This window comes from Hetaerina americana, unplaced genomic scaffold (genome assembly GCF_022747635.1).
Source record: "Hetaerina americana unplaced genomic scaffold, ioHetAmer1.1.p SCAF_4, whole genome shotgun sequence".
Taxonomy (NCBI): Eukaryota; Metazoa; Arthropoda; class Insecta; order Odonata; family Calopterygidae; genus Hetaerina; species Hetaerina americana.
Window position 1 is genome coordinate 59,785,627 of NW_027286985.1, and position 23,936 is coordinate 59,809,562.

General features: G+C 35.7%; 2 protein-coding genes across 3 annotated transcripts; one reads left to right on the top strand and one right to left on the bottom strand.

Moving 5' to 3' along the window:
* Positions 1-183: 183 nt before the first annotated feature.
* LOC139691990 (aurora kinase C-like) lies at positions 184-14,171 on the bottom strand. 2 transcript variants are annotated; one of them, XM_071589984.1, is made up of 9 exons: positions 14,012-14,055; positions 13,858-13,904; positions 13,263-13,430; positions 12,998-13,192; positions 9,386-9,577; positions 7,691-7,825; positions 6,902-7,060; positions 1,603-1,834; positions 184-582 (listed from the first exon to the last, which is right to left on the bottom strand). In XM_071589984.1, exons 3-9 carry the CDS (start codon positions 13,415-13,417, stop codon positions 439-441), a joined length of 1,212 nt encoding a protein of 403 aa, XP_071446085.1. In that variant the 5' UTR covers positions 13,418-13,430; positions 13,858-13,904; positions 14,012-14,055; the 3' UTR covers positions 184-438. The 2 variants fall into 2 exon arrangements, with proteins under 2 accessions (XP_071446085.1, XP_071446084.1); XM_071589983.1 differs by having other exon boundaries at positions 13,858-14,171.
* A 192-nt stretch (positions 14,172-14,363) lies between these two features.
* LOC139692261 (rho guanine nucleotide exchange factor 39-like) lies at positions 14,364-23,361 on the top strand. The gene is made up of 10 exons (XM_071590341.1): positions 14,364-14,543; positions 14,667-14,797; positions 14,896-15,117; positions 15,194-15,380; positions 15,457-15,620; positions 18,028-18,204; positions 19,205-19,435; positions 19,811-19,936; positions 21,498-21,599; positions 22,735-23,361. Exons 1-10 carry the CDS (start codon positions 14,441-14,443, stop codon positions 23,050-23,052), a joined length of 1,761 nt encoding a protein of 586 aa, XP_071446442.1. The 5' UTR covers positions 14,364-14,440; the 3' UTR covers positions 23,053-23,361.
* The last annotated feature ends 575 nt before the right edge of the window (positions 23,362-23,936 follow it).

Genomic DNA, 23,936 nt, shown 5'->3' on the forward strand with positions numbered 1-23,936 from the left:
ATGTAATGAGTAATGGTTAGGTAAAAGAAGGGACTACAGTCTCATCGCAATCTCGCCCCAATCAAGTTGATAAATAAGAAGCTTGTATATTCATTAAGTTGGTTGCTAGACAATAAATATTCACAAAAATATGAAGAATGATCCATGAAAATAATTTGATATGGCATATTATAAATACTTTATTTCATACATAATTAATTTACAATGACTTTCACAAACATTTTAAAAATCATTTACAACAGAATTGCCTGCCCCAGCATGGTGAAAATCACTGCTGCTATAGGATCAAGCATCAACATGTTAAAAATAACAATCTTAATACCTGAAAATTTTCAAAAAGGCATCCCACTAAAACAAAAATAGCCAAATAGAATGAAATAATTCGGAGTAAAAAATAGAAATAGGCTTAGTAAAAAAGGAGACAACACTAAATCCTCACTACACTGCAGTTGCTTCAGTCTTTTTCTTTGCATCTGGAGCAGACACTTGTGCTGGCATGTCAGCATTTCCCTTGCCTTTTATCCAGGGGTGCTGTAGAACAACATTTAGAGGCAGTCTTGCTGCTGGATCTTTCACAAGTAGCTGCGGCATAAGAAAAATAATTGCCTTAATTTTCAGATTAAAAATCATTATGGATGGGAAGAGTACATGAAAAATATTTTTTTTCAACTTTTTTTAACCAAAAAAATAAAATAATGCTATTTTTTACAAAGCCCAGCAACTACCAACCTAAGAAAGGCCATCTTTAATTTAAATTTAAGGGGATTTCAAGAAGGTGATGAATCATATCTCACATCATAAGAATGCATTTAATATTATCCTAGGCAGCGGTGAATGGAAAATCATAAGTACCATTTCAAAATTCAATACTTAAAAAAAATAAATTCACAATGAATTATGGAATATTGAATTCTTTTGTAGGAATGGTACACCCTTAAAATTTCCCAACCATCAAACTAAATATATTGATTGGATAATTAATGCTGGTTCTTTCCCAGCCAAAGTAGATCTACTATCAGCCAAACTAGCAACCACAGTACCTTCACTTCAACCCAGTACCTCCCTCAGATCCTTAGTTTAGAGGTTAGTATTAGTAAAGATTCTAATGCAAAACATCTTGGTTTCTATGTGTTACATTTAGTCTGTGGTAGAATTGGGGACAAAAGAGGTCAGCAGGGCACGCATGTAAGCGAAAGAGCATGGCAGTACTTGATTAATTTCCTAAGTGAACAAGAGAGTGCCTTGTGGGACAGGACATTCCACATGCAATTTAATAAGACCAAGCATACAAGTCCAAACACTCAATCAAAAATGAACAGTGAAGTTGTATTTTTTCTGAAGGATACAAAAAAGCATTTCAATCTCAAACAATCCTGATGTTTCCATTAGTTTTAGTAAACACATTACTGAACTATGCTCCCAAAGTGACATCAAAATACGGTGTAAAAGTTTTGATCTCTGGTAGTCATCCCTAATTGAATGGATGACAACATGAAAACTACCATTTTATACATGCAACATGCTCATTCACTCAATTTCTTAGGACTAATTAAAACACCTACTCCTTATTGATAAATTTTATAGAGAAGCACCAAACATTACCCTTGAAATGAGATCCCTGGCACCCATAGACACATGTGGCGGGAATCTGTATCTGACTTGTCTGATATTCAGGTATGTTTCTTCAAAAGATGCCGCTTCAAAAGGAGGCTTCCCTACCAAACACTCATAGCAGAGTACCCCAAGACTCCAAAGGTCCACCTGCTTATCGTGAGTTTTTCCCTCCACCATCTCAGGAGGGAGATAATCCAGAGTTCCGCACAATGTTGCCCTCCTGAAAAATGACACGAAAACAGATCATGTATAAATTATCACGCATAAACTGCTCAGAAAACAGAAGATCAGAAAGATCAAATGATAGTTACCACAACTCCAATCATAAAAAAATCTTATAGAGGCTGTGATGGAAGACAAATAAGGATATTGAAGATTTGAGTGAGGGTAAGCACTCCTAGAAAGTTTCATCACAAATGTGACATCCTTTTTCCTGATTTTTCTCCTGTTTTGAATTTGAGCACACTTCTTTGTGGTTTTTTCATCAATGCTTCGCCTACAACAGGCACCTGTGTTTTCACTGGGCCTGTACAACTATAATTTTATTTTTTTTCACAGTCTGCAAACATTATAGCCTATGGTATATCTGGAATGATCTTATAACTAAAGGAGAGACTTTTCCATAAGTTCAACCATTTTCCACGTTGACCCACAAGTTTTTGAAGGAATTGAGTAATCACCGCCTTTTATCAGACTTCCCTGATGGAGTGACCACCCTGACATAAAGTATTATTTTCTATTACTGTAGAAAAAGGGGGATGCAGCATCCAGGGGTAGAGTATTGGACTACTGACCAGAAGGGCCTGGGTTCGTTTCCCAGGCACCCTCAGCTTAACCCAAGCTGTGTGATTTTTCGGGTACCAGAACTTCCTCGGACGCCATAGGTGGCTCAGGAAAAGGATCTGGCCCCACCACTTTGATGTGTAAACTTCACCTTCCATTGGGCATAGCCTTGGGTGAACTCTACCACACACACCCACCAAAACAACATTTGGGTTGATTACAGTGTTTATGGTTTTTTTACGATAGAAAAAGAGTATGCATGGTATATTTTTTGTGCACACCCTCTAGGGATGGGAGAGTCCAATCTCCCTTTTATGCACCCCTCTCATCAGAATTCTCTCTCATGGCTGCCAGCTCATAGCTGCTACGAGCTGTCTTGGTAACTTTCTTGACTTTCATTTTTATTTTAGGAATTACTCTTGTTTTCATAATTGACATGATTTACACACTTCTGTATTTATTTTGTGTATTCTTTTGCTGTTCGACGTTTTGCTTATTTGACTTCTGGAATTTATGGCCTGGCTTTCACTTAGTTTTTCATAAAAGCTTAAGCAGACCAGTATATGATTTTGTGCATTCTTTTGCATGATGCATCAGCATAAATAGGCATTTAATTGCAGATGGTAGTTTCTTGACAAGTTTGAATCCTTGGTACTTGATGCTGTTGAGACATTTTGAAATTCTAAAGCTGTTTAAATGAATTGTTTCATTGCAATTGAACTGTAATTATGGAAATATGAATTTTTTACAAAGGAATTATAGTTTTTGTGTATGAAAGTCACTGTATCCATTATATCATATCCTTGCTTCGAATGAACAAATATTTTATATTCAGAAACGAATTTAAAAAGTAATAAAGCAGGTTCCATTAAGAAATAAAGGGACACACGCCAAACTCAACATTTTGCCAGTATCATGCATTTATACAGGGTGGGGCAGATTGGACTCCCCGATTTGATGGGTGAATTGTAAAAAAAACCAACCAAAATAATTAAAAATGGTTTTTATTTCTGAAAACTAAATCAAAAGCCATTTTTTATCTTCAGCTTTTGAAATTTATTTCATCCAGGTGACGACCTTGGTGAGCGATGCACATGTTGAATCATTCAAAAAAGTTTCCGAAAACTCTTCTCAGTATATCTTGTGTTACTCCAGCAATTACATCTGTAATTGTCTCCTTAAGAGCTTCCAAGGTCCTCGGTTGAACTAAGTAACCCTCAGCTTTGAGATATCCTCACAGAAAAAAATTACATAGGCTCAAATCCGTGGAGCGAGGGGGCCATGGAACATCCCCTCATCCGGAGATCAGGCGGCTGGGAAATTATACTTGCAGGATTTGTCGTGAACGATGGACAGTATGAGCCGTGGCACTATCCTGTTGACACCAAAAGGCTTCTGTGTCATATTCCTCACCATAATCTTCCATTTTGGGGAGTAAAAAGTTCTCCAACGTCTCACAATAGCGCACAGATATCACAGTTACAGTTGAGCATTGGGATTCAAAAAAGTAGGGAACAATAATGCCTATGGAGGGCACATCACACCAAACTGTTACTTTGGGGCTATGAAGATATCTTGGGCGAAGTCCACGAGGATTGTAAGTCGCTCAGTAACGAAAATGTTTTGCTTGTTTGCTTTGCCGGAGAGGTGAAAATGTACCTCATCGCTAGACCACAGTGCCCTCTGCATCGCCACCACACTATTATTGTTCTTAAAGAATGTTTCTAAAACAAAGCCTCAACGCTTACCAGACCACTGCATGGTGACCACTGAAAATGGCATCGTTTCCCCAGCTAACCCCACTACTACCACTCCACTAATTCACCTGCGTGCTCTTCAGTGATTTTTTGAAACTTGGGAGCCCATTCTACCCCACCATGTATAAATGCATGGTAATGGCAAAATGTTGAGTTTGGCATACATCACTTTAGTTTTTAATGGTACCTGTTTTATTTTTCAATTCATTTCTGTTTCATTTCAACCCGTTATTTTGAAATTCATATATGCATCAGAAGTAAGTTTTCATTTGAAGTGACGATCCCCAAAGGGAAACTCTGAAGGTAATTCTTGAGTGGATATACCCATGATAGGCACCCTGAAGAACCTGCACAGAGGTAGATTCAGCTAAAACAAGCTTTGTATAGCAGTGTGATCTTAATTTTCCTGTTTTTTCCATGATAAATTAGAATAAATCCAAATGCCTAAAATTTAGTTTGATGTTCAGTTTATTTAATGCTATACTAAATGGCACTGTCTTTTTCTCAGAGAGATCCTAAGATGATCCTCTTATCAGCATTGAGATGTAATTCATTTGATTTTAACAATCATAAATTACTTTGGGTTTGATTAACTCTATGCTGTAATAGTTTACAGCTGTTCACTGTCAATATAATGCTTGTGTCACCTGAAAATATGACAGGTTCATTTTATGGTAGATAATCGGGTAGACCATTTATGAAGACTAAAAACAGGATTAAGAATTGAGCCTTAGGGTACCACAAAATTTAGAGGAAGGGCCTCTGAAATAATCGTATTTATTGTTACCATTTTTTTCTGTCTTTTAGATAGGGGTGAAACCATTGGTTAGCCTTACTCTTACCCCTAATGTACTCAATTTCTTAAAAATTTCAAAGTAATTTACTACATCAAAAGCTTTTTTTTGAGATTGATAAATTAGCCACGGGCAAATTCTTAACAATCCTTGGCCTCTAAAAATACTACCAGGAAGGATAAATAAGGCATAAATGATGGATTTAATTTTCCTAAAACCAAATTGATGTTTAGATAATATAAGATTTTCTTCAAAGAAAGATAGAGTAGTACACTGCTTTTTCTGAATCCTTTGAAAAAGAAGATAAAGAGGGAGATAGGTCTGTAGCTCTCATTATTTTGTCCCCTTTTTTGAATAAGGGTTTAACTTTAACTGTAATATATCTGGGAATTTTCATTTGGCAAGCCTTGTTGCCAATACCCAAAAGTTGGATTAAAATAAGACTTGGCATAGTGTTTCAACACAATTTGATAAGCCATCAAAACCAGATGAAAATGTAATCTTCCATGGAAAGAAAAATTACATCTTTGTTAATTCCACCCAATGTTTTAATCTTGCGACCCAGGTTTCAATTCATAATATCATCTTCAGGTAATGTATTGACACCTGGGTTATAAGGTTAAAAATATTAACAAAGCTGGAATTTTTCTTTCCAAAATGGATAAATTCCACAAAGTCAAGCCTGAAATAACTAATGTAATTCTTCAAGCTTTAACAATACTGAGGATTTCTTTTCCATTAGCTGGCCTTGATTAAAATGACTGATGGTCGATATTAGAATTAAATGAAATTAAGGATGAAGGTTCATTGCTGGTATATTCTGTCTGACAAATGGTGGTGAAATATTCATTGAAAATACTAGCCATTATATTTGGGTCCGATATTTTAACTCAATTCTGAAGAATTTTCAAGTGTTAGGTGTTGAGTAATTGTTTTTAAAGTCATTTAGACCACATTACACATAGCTTTGCTTTTATTTTCCTAATGCGTATAACTGAACTTAAAGCAGTATTTGTATTTTGAAGTGAAATTCTCAGAATTTTGCAATATTGCTTGATTTTATTTTCATACTGCAATCATTTGAAGCAATAAATAAATGACTCCTATAGCTCTATCTAATGTTTGCTTTATATATACATATCCCTTTTGTTATCCAAGAGCACTGAATTGAAGATGAGTTGGTAGCATGAAATTTTCCAATGGAAAAGCTGCAATGAAATGAAATGTATAAATGCCTTTACATTTGAGTTTTTTTGGAGATCTGGTATAGATATCACTTTCGCACAGTTTAGAGATGTCAAAAGTATGTTAAAGTAGGAAAGTGAAGGAGTACAATATTGTTTTCACATGTATTTTTTACACGGCTGTTGAGATTTTTTTAATTATAAAATTTTTCAAATATATTAACACTGATAAATATATATACGGCTTCAAAATATCAAATAGATCAATCCAAAATTCAGTATAACAATGTGCGGTAAACAAAAAGTTACCAATGCAATTGGATGTTTCATAAAAAATGTCAAGTGCTGGAAGAATATTAAAATGGGGATTACTTTTCCATTGGGAGATTTTTATGCATATTGGGTAATTTTTCTTCTGATGTACTTCTCCAAAAGAACCCAGATTTAAGTGCTGACTTGCTGGTGGGAATAGCCACAAAGCTCTATTAACCATTAGAAAAGGACAACAACTACCCATTGTAGCCTTTTGTTTTGTTTCGTAAGATCATCTGCTGGTCTCTGAAAATTACCATTTGTTTCAACATAAAGCACAAGATAATCCTTTTCATTCCCTCAGTAGAACTGGATGAGAATTACTGGGAGAAAGCATTTTGAAGGGAGGGGAATCAACTGAGAAAATGATGATTTCAGACATAGCTCACGCATTGAGCCATGAGGCTGGTCTAATTTCATCACCCCTGAATATGCAGCTTTCTGCTTGAGTTCTTACCTAGATGATGGTGCATGGACTGACCAGCCAAAGTCTGCAATCTTCAGCTCACCCTTGGCACCAAGCAACAGGTTCTCTGGTTTGATATCACGATGAATGACTTTCTTTTTATGGCAATACTGTAGTGCACTTGCTAGTTGAGCCATGTACACAGCTGTCCTGAGGGAATAAGAAGTTCAAAATCATACCAAAAATAATTATATACCAGAGAGACAAAATAACACAAATATGCTTTTTCTTTGGCAGTTCTAAAATTTAAAAAATAATAAAAAAATAGTTCTGAAGAAGCCAGGATGGTGAACAACTTGAGATTTAGATCAGTTTGCCATAAAATTTCTTTGAACCAACTTTCACACCATTATATGGCTTCAACTAAGGCTAACATGAAAATTGCAGTCTACAAAGCATCCAATTGCTGGAAAGATGAATTCAATTCAAAATTAAATTATTCACTCCAACTTTTAGTCCAACCTTTGTCTTGTTGAATCATTAAATATTATCTCATGCTTGGATTTAATATCCATGTTCATCAATTCCTTATCCCTGAAACTGTGAATGATCATGGTGTACAAAGAGTTTTGACCAGCAATGTATGATGTTTTAATTGCATTGATTTTTATGGAGACCAATTTGGACTGTATGCATGAGCATATGGGAAAGGAACAGCAACAATTGTCTTGACCTTAATGCATAATGCAAAAAATAATTGAGACGACATTTTTGCAAGGAACCTTAAAATTTCTACCATCTGCGAAGGTATACAATCAATAACAGATACATTATCTTTACCTCTGCTCATCAAATCTACTGTTTGGCTCTAGCTTGAGGTGCTTGAAAAGCTCGCCTTTGGGTGCAAACTCCAAGATGATATAAACTCTCTTCTCATCGTGAAAGTAGCTGAACATCCGTATAATGTTAGGGTGCCTGGAAATAATCAATAACAGAATACAATAATATATTGCATGTCAGATGGAGTTGTACTATTTCATTGGCATGGACCTGCTTAAGTAGATAGTTGAAATGCAACCAGCTACAAATCTAAAAATACTTGCACAAACAACATTTTATGGACTGTAATTAAGTTAAAAGATGAATAAATATCCCATAGTTCAATGCAACAATTTCAGAGTGTAAAAATCATTCACCTTGACCGGGATCTCTGTTGGCGAATGACTTTTACACTCTGAATTTGTTGCATTGAAATGCACATTAGCGGATGACTCCGTTAAAAGTTACTGTTGGGGCATCTCCCGCAGTTTCTTTGGAATATCCCATAGTTCACAAGGCAGATAATTTGGAACACAAATATGGTTTAAGGTCACTTATTTACTTTCATATTAATATCCTTTCAAAGAAATCAGTAATACTTAAAGATCAAGATTTTGTAGAAAAAATATCTGGAGAAGTACTCACAGGTGAACAAGCAGAGGGCTATAAAGGGCAGCAGCAGTTTTAACAGCAGTGCATTGAACAGTTACATGAGTAAAACCCTTCAAGTAATGTTGGTTAAATAAAGAAATGACAAGGTTGACATTTTTACAAGTAGGGCAGTATTAATGAGTCTAAGGAATCAAGTTATCCGCAGTTTTTCTTGATACTGATGTTACCATAAATATTATTCTTTATTTCAGATAAGAACATATTTTCGGAGTTCACATTGCATTAGATTTGGTATTTCTAAAACAATAAGAGGATAACAACAGAGTTCCATCATTATTTTCTTCACAAGAAGATGAAATTGGCAGGTGTTTAACAGAACATGACGGTTCAATGGCAAATGAGATAATTCGGGAACTTTGTTATATTGAGTATTCATAGGGTAGTCGCTAGTAAATGTTAGAGGAGGCGACTGCCAGCTGAGGCCATTTAAGCCATTGAGGATAGATGGGTAACTCAGAATGTGTAAGATTTTTCAGGTAATGAAGGAAGAGTGGAGAGAAGCCTGGCATTGGTAACACCCCATACTTAATTAAAGACACCAAGGGGTCCACAATTTAATGTCCCACCTGACAGATGGCAAATTCACTACAATTGCTCTCCTCAGGGCACCCCAAGTAGGGATCGGGATACCAATGAAAAATCCAGTCACCACAGAGTTTTGAACCCAGGCCCTAGACGTGGGAAGCCAGTACATTTGTCACCACAACATCCCAATCTGTCTCCATAGGAGCCCATTTGACATTTTCCTAGTCATTCATTAATAACTCAAGAGAAATGATGCACTCCTGCATGTTCATACAATTTGTCTTGGTTGGAAGAGGAAACCGCTAAATGAAGGGGATACATAAGGATACTTTACAATATGAGAGTCTACTTCTATTAGCAACACAAAAATTAACAAGTGTTGATTGCCTTCACATTTTCAAGTTTTCACGGTTATGAGAGTTAACAAGGAGTTTCATATTTATTTCTTCACTTCTTCACAGACTGAAGGAACCGAAATTAATGGCTGAACAAACTACAAAGTAAAATAAGAAGGGATACCTTAAATGACTCTGGATTTCTATTTCTCGCCTCAACTGATGCTCAACATTGGCTGCCAATATTTGGTCCTTGAACAGCACTTTCAAGGCAACTATGAACTTGGACTGCTTCTCTCTTGCTAGGTACACATTCCCAAACTTTCCTTTTCCTAATGGACGCCCTATTTCAAAGTCTGACAGTGTCCACCTTTTGCTGAAAATAGATTAAAGTTAGAGGTAAATAAAACACTACATTTACAATTCATACAAACTTATACATAGCTTATAGTCCTACTTTGCCGAAATATCAACAGGATACACCAAAATCATAGATTGTTTCGATGACCTTTTAAACAGAAGTAATAAAGTCACATCTCTGAAGGTTAACAGATAAAGCATAAGCGCATATAAACATAAACACAATAATATATTGCATATTCATAGAGAAAATGTTGGTAACAGTACAGTGAATAGATTAGATATACTTTAAGTTTTTGATAAATTGTACACATGTTAAAAGTACATACAACTAGTATTTATTCTTTTCACAGATAAAAAGTAAGGAGATTATGTAGGAGGCAAGTAAAACAAAAACAGTAAGAATGATGCCTGAGGGAGTAAAAAAACAACATTCATAGAAAGGTTGAAGCAGCCTCTAACCTCAGTTATCAACCTGAATACAATCGGAACACGTTTGTCTGTTATGTAGATTACGAAAAAGCATTTGATAGAGTGACTTGGGAAAAACTAATGGGTATATTGCAGAAAATAGGAATAGATTGGAGGGAAAGGAGGCTAATTCTCAACCTGTACATGTCTCAGACTGCTCAGGTGCGAGTGGGGAACGGGGAGTTCGGATGGGCAGTATTAGGAAGAGGTGTAAGGCAGGGTTGCCCATTATCACCATTGCTGTTCAATGTATATGTGGAGGAAATGATTAAAGAGGCATGGGAAGAACTGGCAGTAGAAATGAAAGTGGGCGGGGAATTTGTAAAATCAGTTGGATTCGCCGATGACCAAGCTTTAGTTTGTCAGTCAGCCAAGGGGTTGCAAGAATCGCTGAGTGAACTGGAAATTCAGTGCGACAGGTATAGGATGAGAATCAATATAAATGAAACAAAGTTTATGCGATTTTCTAGAAAGAAAAAGGCTAAGCTAAACGTTAAAATAGGAGGGCAAAAACTAGAGCAGGTAGAACAGTTTACGTATCTCGGTAGTGTCTTGGACCAACACGGTCAAAGTAGTAGGGACGTAAGGAGAGGAATTGCGCTAGGCAAAGAGGCTTTCACAACAAGGAGGAGGGAGTTGATGACGGGGACGTTGAGTAAGGATATTAAGTAAAGACTTGTCAAAACCCTGATATGGAGTATAGTTATGTACAGTGCGGAAACGTAGTCATTGAAGCAGGAGAAGAGACAGGGAGAAGGTAAAATGGACAAAGTAAAACGAATGAGGAAGTACTAGATATGGTGGGCGAGGAGAGGGGTTTATTAGGAGAAATCCTAAGGAGCCAGGAAAAATGGATGAAGGGCAAATTGATTGGCAATGGGATGCTGAAGACTAAATGGGGGGAGAATGTTAGCCAAACGAGGGAAGGGAAGGAACAGGATAGGGATGTTGGACAGAATGAAGGAAGTACTCGGAGATGAAGGACTTGATGTTGAGTAGGCTCCTGGATTGTGTTTTGTAAATTATTTGGTAGTTGTCCTACAGGTCTTTGTAATTTGAATACATTTGCTTTTGTTCCTCTTTCCTTTCTTTTTTTCTCTCTTTTGTTAGCTTACGTTACCCTTAGGCAGTAAGCTCCAAATTGTGTTCCTCTACCAACTCTGTGTGTTTCACTAACTTCCAAATGCACGCTCTATCTATAATTTCAACAAAATTCATTATCGGTCCTTCCTAAGTCACTTCTATGCATCTAGGCCAATACTTTTTCCCGGCTGAGGTAAGCAAGTTATCTCATAGAAATGTCTTCCCATGTCTGGCTAATAAGAGGCAAACAATGAAAAAAGTTTATCTGATTATTCCTGAATTCCCCGATGGCTAATTCTGCACTCATGGTAACTTTGAAACATCTATGGAAAACACCTTTGGTACAAAGTTTTTTGAAGAGGCAAGAGACTTATTGGTTCATTTTTTACAAGAGTGACATGGTATTATATTACTTCTTAAAAATCTTCCTCCATTTGCAGTGGATGTGCTGGAACATTAATCTCATAAAAGAAGAATTTTTTTTTAGATATGTCCTTGTCTGGTGGATATTGTTTAAGGGTGGGAGCAAAAAAAGTTGGAAAATAATTGCTTGTTTGGCCAGGCTTGGATATTAGCTCTCCACATAACTCCAAGATTGCGCCTATTGACATGCTGATTTTTGAAGACATGGATTTACAGATTGACATACCAACAGAGATTTTATCTTCAGGTCACCACTGGCATTGGCAAAAAAGAGCGCATTTAAGTCTCAAATCTTGTACTAGCCTATGTTCTGGCAATGCCATTTCTCTTGGAGGTGAAAGTTTATTTAGGATTTAATTTAAAATAACCAATCTGGTTGCAGCAGTTATCTTCTGAGTCAATCAGTTTCTAAAAACTTATTTATAGATTTTTCAACTGCATCTTTCTTAGCACTAACAAAATATCCATGTCTAGCACCACTGTAGGTACTGTGGAAAAGTCTTGAAATTCTCTAATCATCATGTACTGCCTTTAAACACATTGTAAGTGTCTTTGCTACTGCTAATGATGACTATTTCATTTATTCATTTCAGAGGAAGGCCTTTGTGATAACTCCGAGCTTTTAAACGGATCATGTTTTGAGATACATCATCATCCAGACAAGTAGTGGAGCTTCCATCTTCCACAACTTTATTTCTACAAGATTAAGGGAAAGATACTCCTTCAGCTACATCTATAAAAATCTGGTTTCCTGAATATTTCAACTGTATTGGATTGCAGGAAATTCATACATTGGTGCGAACAACAGCTTCCTTGAGGTGCATTCCTTGAATGGCGTTTAATACATTTTCGCTCACAATGCATTTTCATTTCATCACAATTCGTATCTTGAGAATAAGTTTACATCTAGAGGCTTAATATAAATAAAGTTTGGATAGTGAGAAGTCCCAAGGCCCTATATTGTATGATGTATGTAGTACGTATATGATGTTAAACAAAACATAGGAAAAAAATGTTTCACCTTCAGTCCAAAGCGCATTTTTTGCCACATCTTGAAGTAATATTTAACATTAATTCGGACAACTGAAATGTCCAATTCACAGGGATGGAAATTTCATAACCACAATACTACAACACATACGCCTTGAAAATTAAAAGGCTGGTCAAGAGTCATATCCAATCAAATAAAAAAATTGGTATTTGAATCGGTGCGACTATTAATCATTTACATGAAAGAGATCATAGGATATATTCGTCTTCTGAATATATTTTACGAAAATATATACTGTCTTCAGAGTGCACCGATTTGAAGAAAATACAACCCCAGCTTAATAATTACATTCGCCGAGAGTTGAATAATAATAATTCTTTCACATTCACCGACGAAAACTGTTCCCAACTCAACTAAACAAAGAATTTTAATGTCATAATCAGGGGCATATACGTATAAGCAACTCACTCTCCTTTTGTTGGTGGCTGCAAACCCATGTTTCGGTCAGATCTCTGCTGCTGTGTTTCGGCTTCCTGCTCTGAACTTGAATTAGCAGAGTTCTCGGCTGATTGAGGATCTGAACATTTGCATCCCTGAGTGGAATTGTTCTTTGGTTTAGGCATATCATTCTTCTTTCTAGGAACCCCCGCAGAGGAGCTCACCCTGTGAAGGCGAAAAAAATTAGCAATTTGCCGGACAATTGGGCAATACACAATTGGGGAAGAGTACCTACTCGTAAGACTGAATATGAGCGAGAGGCTTCGAAGAATTGATAACACAATCTTTAGCGGTCACTGGCGCATTATTAGCATGGGGTTGGGTCCTTGGATTGCTGTTACTGATACATTGCTTGGGACCCGGGGGGCTATTTTCCTTGTTTTGGAACATGACTGAGAGCTACCTGAAAATCAATAATTTCAATGAATTTATCTTGACAGAAAACTCTTCAAATTACATCATATTAATGAAAAACAAGAATACATACAGACATTCAAATTTGTAGATAGTATGACAAAGTTTTGTAATCCAATCATCTAAATGAAATCAACACAGAAAATATACAGAATACTTAGGGAAGACGACAACTCCTCGCCCTCAATAATTTCTACCTATTTTACGTTAAGGAATTTCTTCAAATAAAACAAAATTATAACAAAACTGTCCCAATTACTAAATTTAAGAACCACACATGCACTCATCTAATACTTATTATCAAACTAACAAAGCCTGGGGTGCCCTATCCATCTGATTTTTCACGTGGATCACGTATAACCACCTACCCTTATTTAAAACTAATTAAACATTAGAGAATAATTTAAACCTCTTACCGCTCCGATAATTATAAACGAAAGACTACAGAAGTTTATGATTCCTGCTGAAATCACAGATGAAAATATTTAAAGTCCCAAAATCAACTCAGAAAGTCTTTAAACTCCCATGATACGTTCGAACTCCAACGTATTTAAACCATGTTTCAACTACCAGTCGGAAGCGAAGTCTTATTGGTTAACTCTTCTGTCCGCTTCTATCTTTCTCCTTATTGGTCAACTCATAAACTTCGGTAGTATCGCACCTCGCCAATATTATAGAATCAAAATACGAAAATTTTTGGATTATCGCTATAATATTATACGGAAACAGTTCTGATAACATTGCCAACCACCTCTACAGATACATTTAGGAAGAAAGCCTAAAAGATGCTGTCGAATGATTTCCAACGAATTGGCTTTTGCCAATTTGCGCTTGGCGATGCTCATTTAAAAGTAAATTTCCGTTGCGGTTGGAATACGCCTCATTTAAATCTCTCGCGGGGCGTAAGTTAAAAGAATTTGAATTGGATTTTTTATTAGTAATTATTATTCCAGGATTTGTGGTTGAATGCAAATTTCTGGTGTATTATATTGAATAACAATGGATACGTGCCGGACTCCCATAAGTCAAATGCAACTAAGTGCTGAACTCAGAGATATAATTCTGGAAAGGAATTTATTGACTACAAAAACTCGTATGAAAGGTAAGTCAATAAATATATCAAAATATATATTTTCTCTTTTTTATTTCTAGGAATATGAAAAGTCGATAATCGGTGGGGTATTACCTAAATACTACCTATGTTTTGTTTTATCTCTGTTTGTAGTTTTATCAGCCCTGGAGGATTCACCTCGGCCAAATGAGGACTTAAAAAAAACAAATCTCCGTTCTAAAGCTATACATGAAATCTTAACATCTGAAGCATCGTATTTGTGTCATCTGGAATTAATAATGAAGGTACCCAATGAATTTTGTGCACGTTTATTTTAGTGTTGCTGTTCCTTCCATTGACACTGTTTACTGAAAACATTTATCTATTGGCCGAATTGATACAGTACTTTATGGAACCAATACAACAGAAAAATTATATATCAAGTGAGGATTACACCGTAATATTTGGTAATATAGAAACCATATATTATGTGAATGGAGAGCTTTTAAATGAGCTTAAGTGCAATCAAGAGAATATTGCCGCAGCATTTCTCAAGTTGGCTCCATTTTTGAAACTTTATTCTGTTTATGCCTATGACTATGAAAGAGCTCTGAATCGTCTTAATGTAAGTACCATTTTGGCCCAAATAAATACTGCTGTCCGCAAATTTGAATTTTTTTTCTAAAGTTTAAAAATTTTAGTTGTTGCAGAGGAAATCATCGGTACTCCGCGCATTCATTGAAAGTCAAGAAAATCGTCCTGAAGTTTCTACCAAATTAATTTCACTGTTGATTACACCAATTCAACGAGTGCCTAGATATTGCCTATTGCTCAAGGAAGTTATCGCACATACTCCTACGTCACACCCTGACTATGCTGTGTTACAGGGTTAGCTGCTATCTTAAATCTGTCCATACAAGGTAATATATCGGGCCAATTCCAATGAATTCTTACGTATTTTCAGATTCATTTCAACAAGTTGAATCTGCGGCGCAGCACATCAACTCCTTAGTCCAAGAGCAGGAGAACATGCAAAAAATGTTGGCTCTGCAGAGATCCTTATGTAAAGGAAAACCATTGATCATTTCTCCGGGAAGGAAATTCATTAAAGCTGGAAAGCTCATGAAGGTGAAGTGACATTTGTCTATTTTCTCTGGTGGTTTTGATTATAGCTTGATAAGTTCTTATCTCATCTCAGATCTTGCTCAAAATATGTAAATAAAGTTGGATAATGACAAGGGGAGAATGAAGTTAAAGTTCAACACAGTAATACAGTGAGCACTTTCTTGGAGGTTATAATAGCCCTTACACTGACTTGAGAATTGTCTCAGAGATTGTGTACGATATGGTATTGAATTATCTGCATAAAATCATTTATGGATAAGAGTTCTCTTCTTAAAGTAAAACACCTATGACAAATACATATTGGGTCTTTGGTTTTTTCAGGTATTCTTATCAAAATTAGCAGTTTTCAGTTTCATTCCATGTTACATCGCTTTTGGCTGATGTAAGTTTCTCAAATCATCCCAGCAACATCTCTTGGCTCAGAATTTCTTTGTGAAAGGTTGCTAGCAGCCTTGATAAATTAGAGATGATGCGATGCAGTCTGAACAATGATTAACCAATGCTCGCCAAACGTTTTGCCCCCAGTATGACCAGGAAGTGAAATATTTTTAATGAAAACCTGTGGTCTTAAACAAGACAATCCTGTGCCTCATCATTTGCTAATTACAGTTTACTATTTAGCCATTCTAGAAACATGTGATCTAATAACTCACACTTCAACTTGAAGATATGTATCGCAGGATACTTCTAGAGGTAGGACCATGAAATGGTCATTAGTATATTCAGTTGACCTAGATTTTGTTAATAATTCTTGAATTGAGTTCTAATATTAGCATTATTGTATGAGTAATTTGCCCTTCCCATTGATTAAAACCTTGACATGGTGAAAGGATGTGTGTGTTCTTATGACTCATGGAGCTGTACTAGTGGGGGCACTTATCAATCACATCTAGTAGGATCACTCATTCCAGATAGGTCAAGTGGTAGGAGGAGGCAGATCAAGGGTAGTCTGCAAATCTGTTCCAAAATGAGGTGGCTGCAAAGTCATCTGACCTCAGAGGGGTGACTTGTTAAATGATTAAGTCATTTTAAAAATGCTCTTGAGGCGGACAACTGGAAACTTATTGGTTTCAAGAAATCTGATGGAGCGAAAAATGAAAATGAGTCCTTGTAACATAACAATGGAATGTGGCCCCGGAGGCTGAGTGCTGCACCTGGTAGTGGAGGAATAAAGACCTCCATGGTCATCTTCATATAAGACTCCTACACATCTGAGTGAATCCATAGGATGGCTAATCTAATAACTTCAGATATACTCTTTATCTTGAAGAAATGTGCTGAGAAATTCTTCCCCAAAGTCCTCCAAGAAGAGTTTCTTTGAGCTATTCCTTGACGACCTGTCTGCTGTTGGACTAACATTCATGCTGATTCAATGGTAGTAACTATGTAAAGTAGCTGACATCTGAGTTAATCGGTATTCCATTATATGAAGTCTCAAATGCCATAACATGCAGGGGACACCTAGCATGCACCTAGGGAAGGTTAAAGATAGATAGATAGATAGTGGTCTTTATTTGGGCGAAATTGAGGCCAAATGGTCCCTTCTTCCATTTAGCCCATCGTCTTTTACATATTATATTAGGCATTAAACTTATAGTTACATTCATATGTACACATAAATACATATAGACAGATATCAATTCATTTAGAACAGATTTGCACATCGAAAAGAAAAAAGTATATATATATACACACACATACATACACATACACACACATACATACCTATATGCATACACATACCTACACATAAACATACATATCCACACACATATACGCATACACACATAAACATACATACATGCATGCATACACATACATAAATACATACATAATTACGCACATATTCACCCATACATACATATACATATATAAATTAAGAAAACACCTACATATACTCAAATTAAATGACAGTGAAAATAGAGTACAATAAAATGAGGAAAGTCTAAGCAAAGAATGAGGTTTGTGGGAAAAGCTAGGGAGAGCGTGGCATTGCTCAACTAGTAAAAACCCACGCAGGAAAAACACCCACGAAGGAGGTTAAAGGAGGGGAGTATTGATGTAAATGCAGGGAGGTGTAATGAGGGGCTGAGAAGAAAGAGGCAAAAGTGTAGATGAGGCCAGGGGAGAGTATTGAGTTGTGTTCAAGGGTCAAGTATATCTAATTTGAAAGATGCTTGGGGACAATAGTGGTGATTTATTTTTGAAAACTCAGTCATGATGTCTTTTTAATCTCTTTTGTGGGAGACAATTTTCCATCTGCTCAAATAACTCAGCCAATTAGCTCTAATTTATGATTTAGAAAGGGAAAATACTTTCTGAGCCATGACTGCATTCTGCAGTTCAATTAGATGATGGATGATAATTTATCTGAATTAGCTGACTAATATTTAATATTTATTTTTTGCAGGTTTGTCAAAAAGGCAGAAAGGTACAACCTCGATATTTCATTCTGCTTAGTGATATGCTTCTTTACTGCAAACTTTTGAATCCTGATCCATCAGCTCCAAATTCATTAGCATGCACCTGTGTGTTACCATTGAAGAAGTGTCGTGTTCAATGGGTTATGGGGAAGACAATATTCAAGGTAAGCATGTTGTTACTCTATCAAAATATCTGAATTTGAAGTTTTAAACTTCGCAAAATATTTCTGTTGATACTAATTATCTGTAGATGACTTGTGCATTTAATTATGTATGCACTGCTCTACACCATATGGAAGCGAGAGTTATAGATACTGGTATTATTCTTGTGAATACTCTTCATTCCTTTGGCATTTTCCATGGTAGTTGATGTCCTAACGAATGTTCATAACCTTCGGAAGTGATATGTTGGATAGGCTTTTCCAACACACTGTCAGCAGTTGCTTGGTAAAAAAGGGACATTTCATTCTTGAATATGAGCCCACTTTATGCTAGCATGAGGGTCACACTGCCAAAATATATGCTGATTTCCCAGTAAACAACAGATGACCCATGATTCAAAGAAATTAAAAACAAAACTGGGTAAATTTTTTCTGCTACCATATTCTCTGCTCTCATCAGTACAAATACCACTCCAATTAGTATTAATCAAGGGTGGAAGTTGCAGGAGGGATCCTTGTGTTTGGGTTTAAATGCCTGTGGAAACAGCTGAGAGTTAGGTATGCTACACAATTAATTGGATTGTGATTAAAAAGCCAAAGTTTATCAAGTAGTATCCCTGTGAAGGAGTGTTGTTACTAATGAGGGACAATGACTTATGTTAGTGATGCAGACAGAGCTCTTGAGTAGTTCCCTCTTTACTCTTGTGCAGTCTTGGGTTGTATTTGCTTGTTACTCATAATAAAGTGACCTATTCTTTTTCCTAATCACATTACTTTTATGTGATATCATAAATATGATATTCCCTTGACTAACCATGATATATCCCCTCAGGATGGAAACTGTGGTGTGTCCTTAGATACTTTCAGTCTGATCTACCTTGGCAAGGTGCCCATAGCAAGAGCAAACAGGATGAGAAACAGTGCCGTAAATTGGCATACAATGTTGCATTTCAGGTGATATAGCTATTTTATGGAGAAAACCCTTGCGTATTATTTCTTGCAGGTGACATGTTTGAATGAGAGTTTTGTGCTGTACTCATCATCGCCAGATGAAAGTGGCTCATGGGTGGCTGCTCTCTCCGATGCAGTGAGACAATTTCATGAACATCGGCAAACCCTTAGGAAGGGGAGCAGTTCAAAGAGGCCACTGAGGGGACGGGACATATACAGCCTCTGGCAGGGTGAATCTGGGAGCTCGTCACCAAGGCATGACAGGAAGAGGCCTTACCCCAAGGTAATGGTTGAGAAAAGCTCTTATCCTTTCTTAAATGCTTTCCTTCAAAAATTCTGTAGATGAATTACAATTTGCAGTAAAGATATACTGTTTTCATCTCATATCATTTCTTGTACAAACTTATCAAATCACAGTGTAATCATTTTTTGGTATTTACGGAAACCCTCAGTTTTATGCTCTTGCATTAGTTCACGGCGTGTAAAAATTAATAAACAAGGAAAACAAAGGAACATTTTTGCTGTTACTTAAATATTTTCTCATATTTCATTTAAATTTCCAGCTACTCTCTGAATCACTCTTGACTAAATTTGAATTCCAATCCTGTTCATCAAAGATAACCTAGATGTACTGTTTCTTATTTCTTACTGCTTCCAGGAGAGTTTGGAGGAACCAATTTGTAAGGATACAACTGCCATCTCTCATGGAATAAGTCACATTGATGTACAAAATCAGTCAAGTCCTCATAAAGTCAGAAAAGTGGCCACAACATCCATTTTGAAGGTAAGAGAAAAATTGATATACTTGATATTTAATAATGGCATCATTTTTCAGTTAATAATATAATCCAGATAGTTTTTTGACTAATACATCTTCCAAGGTAGCGGAAGTTCTATAATTCAATGCCTGGTCCAGAATATCTTATTTCTATTTGGAATCCATACCTTTTATCTTCCCCACCAACCATGCTGTCATTCTTTGTGTGTATTGATATCCTTCCCTCCATTCAATTAAAAAAGTCTTGTAGTTGATTCATAGGAGAGAGGGTTATTTTCTTAGGTGAATGAATATTTGACCACCTTGGCTCATTTACTTTTTCTGGCTGTACATGTCTTCAAATGCACTCTAATCCTCTTTATTTTTGTATGTCTCCCTTCACTATCCTTTCTCTCCTCTTTTGTTCATTCTCATCCTCTGATGGTGAGAAAGAAACTCAAAACTTAAGTTCATTATATCCTTCGGGCATGTTTTTGTGAATGCATGTGAGCAATATATGTTATGGTGAATGACGAAATTGAGTTGACACTCAGTGGTGGATCTTGATATTAGACAGGAACATTAGTTATGTCCAAGAAATAAATAATATTTTATTAAAATCAGAAATTGACCCTGAATATCGACAACCATCATTAAGTGTTGGTTTGTGCAGAATTAAATTAGATAACATAAAGCAATACATCAAATGTTACTAAATTTCATACAATTAAATTTGATTGAATTTATTCTGAAATAGTGGCACCGTGTGGTGGAACATGCTCTGGAGTGACAGTGAACTGTCCAAAAATTTTCAAGAGGGTTCCACTTCAATACCTTTATGTATGCAGTTTAAGGTGATATTTGCCATGCTGTGTTTCCTTCTCTGATCACCTCCGCTTCGTCCTTACAAGCCACCAAGCAAATTACCTGTATTTTCCATTTCCAAAATCAAGCCATGACAACAAGGATCACCCATTCTTGGAATTCTTAGATCAAAATGAAAACATACCAAGAATAAAAAACAGTCTTGAGGATTAGAGGATGGATTAATTGAGTGGTTAATTATTTTCATTTTCTGCATGTGAAACATATTTTAAATGTGAAGTGTGTATTCCACTATTCCATGGTTCAAGTAATATGATGTTGGTGATTCTGTTTGTCTTACTTAGGAGGATCTGAATACTTTCCAATCTATGTGCAACAACTAATTTCACCCATTTCATGTAGGAAGTCCATTAAAAGTGTTTATTGTGTTTTTAGATACCTATTCATAATAAGATTCAAATTTGGTCGGTCAAGTATGACTAAAACTTATAAAAAATGATAGCTCATGCGCTCAAACTTAATATTCCTGGTGATTTTTCTAAGTTATCATGACTCTGATGGTGTATGTATATTCTCTAAAATTGTGTGATATTACTAAATGGATTTATATTTAATGTAACCGTTTTTCATCAGTTTTGTGAATTGGAATGTTTTTTTCCAAACATAATTACATGCTTCCTTTTCCATTTAAAAGTTTAATTAATGTCCTGAGTGTTTTTACAATGTGAAAACTCAATCAATTGACCACCAACATTTATTTCAGGAGAGCACAAATGTGATCATTTCTCCAGACAGTTTGTTTCCAATGAGGAATGAATTCACTGAGTCACGCAAGCCAATCCATGGTCCAGAAAATGCCTGCAAAGTAAGTCACTTGAACTTTGTCAGTTGATGTGATTGAATCTGATGTGCAAAAGTATATTGAAAATTACTTCTTTGGAAATAATATGGCTAATGCTTCCCCAGTTATGCCCTCTATTGACCCAGGGACAAATGCTCCCTGTTACAAAAGAATGAACATTTTATGGTTTGTTTTTTAAATTTAATTTTACAATAAAAATTTGTGTTAACTGCTTGGTTATTGGTTTGGTACAACCTTTTTATTTCAAAATATAAAAACAAAAAATTTAACTTCTAGATTTTAAATAAATTGTTTTGTTGGTTATGAAGATAGAAAACTTATGATTTTCAATCACAACTTAATGCAAACATATAAATGCTCTTACTAAGACCAAGGGATAGGAAAAAGAATGTGCACTCCACTGCAGCCCAAAGAAAAGGCCAACTCCTGCCTCATGTAGAATTGAGACATGATGACTATGATTTGCTTATGTGAAAATTAGGTGGTGATTGTGTTGTGCATGCCACCAAGAAATGGTACTAAAACTGGGGAATAAGTTTTGTTCTTAGAAGTGTTGTCATCAATTTCAAAATATTTTAATAATTTCTGCATAAATACTTTTTGAGTTCCCAAGTTATTTCAAGTCGAATGAATTAATAAATATAGGCTTAAGAACTTACAGAGTAAAAGGTGCAAAAGTGACGTAAGACGGAATTGAAATTTCATTCTTGTAGATATTGGTTGCCAGTAGTCAAGGAAGGAGAGGTTAAAACTCTCAGAGATTTGTAATATTATGGATTCCCTTGTAAAGTGCAGACTTTCTTTCAAAATGAAACTCCAATAGTATGAATTTAATATAGATTCTTAAAATAATGCATGCAAACTCTAATGATGTATTCCTAAAAATACTACTGCTTCTAAATTATTTAATAATCTAATCTAATTTTAGGCAGCAAACATAGCATATGGGTACCTTTATCATGCCTAACATTTCCATCCAACTCTTCACCACTGTTTGTGTCCCATTTAGCATTCTTAAAAACATTTGACACTCTGGCCCAGCATTTGATTTATTCTGGTTTTTGCCTATCATATTTGCGTACAAAATAACTGTGTGAGATCAATAGTTATTCGATGATCCTTCAATGGCTTATTTCAGCAGGTTGATACACCAGATGCCAAATGCAGTTCCAAATCCAAACGTCCCAGCGTGAAATTTGAGGGTGTAAGTAAAAGGGTGGATGAAGGGAGTGATAAAAATGGTAGCAGAGCAGCTGAAGGTGGTGCTACTTCAAGCAGGCTGTGCCATGATTCCGAAAGCTGCACTTCATCACGTGGAGGTGACTCTCGTCGAGGCAGCTGGCATGATCGTTGTTACCGGGCGGTGCGTTCTTTATCCTGGAATTTGCATCATTCCTTTAGGAAGCAGATAGACAAGTTGTCATCATCTCAACCCAAGTCTGATCTTAATGACTGAATCCTATACTTAGGAAATGTATAATGTTTTGAGCTGTGATCTTATCTTTAAGATGATTGGTTAGGTCTTTGTCTTGTGCTTTTTGTTGGTCCAGGGTTAAATATTATAGCTATTATGGAATTTTCATCTTTTATTGTTATGAATTATATTGCTCAAATATTGTAGAAAATGTTAGGGATGCTTGCCTGGGATGAATTTCATGCTTGAAGATTTTTGTGACCTATGATAATTGTTTTTGAATATTTTTTTTTGATTTTAAGATGATTTTTAATAATATTGACAGTTAAAGATGCCATTTTTTAATTATTTGATGAGCTTAATAATTGTCTATTATTGTAAATAGAGAGACTATAGTAATGTTCCATGGTACATTGGGCACTGTAATTATATTTTTGATTTTCTCAATCTTTATATTATTTTGAAAGCTTTTAATCTGTACGGGCAAAGTATGTTAGGTCAAAAATATAATGGAATTCACCACATACTTAGTCAGATGTTATGTCTGTTTGAAAGAATGTGTTGTTACTACTTCACTGTAATTTACAAGATTAATTAACTTCAGTAATTTGAAGTTTAAGAATGTGTATGTATTGGCATGGTATGTCTACATAATTATTAAGTCCGGTGCAAGACAATTTTGTATAGTATTGTATTTTTAAATGAAATATAGATTTACACTGAATTTAGCCATGCATTTTTGCATTAATTATTTGATAATGATAGATTTTTTTAATTCCACTAGATAAGAATTTTTCAATGAAGGAATTTTAGGATTTGGAGGAATAACAAAGAAATTGAGCCTGAAATTAAAGAAGGCAGTTAGTTACTATATTACTCTTATCTCTTAATAATTTTCTCACACTATTTTGCTTGTTTTCGCCATT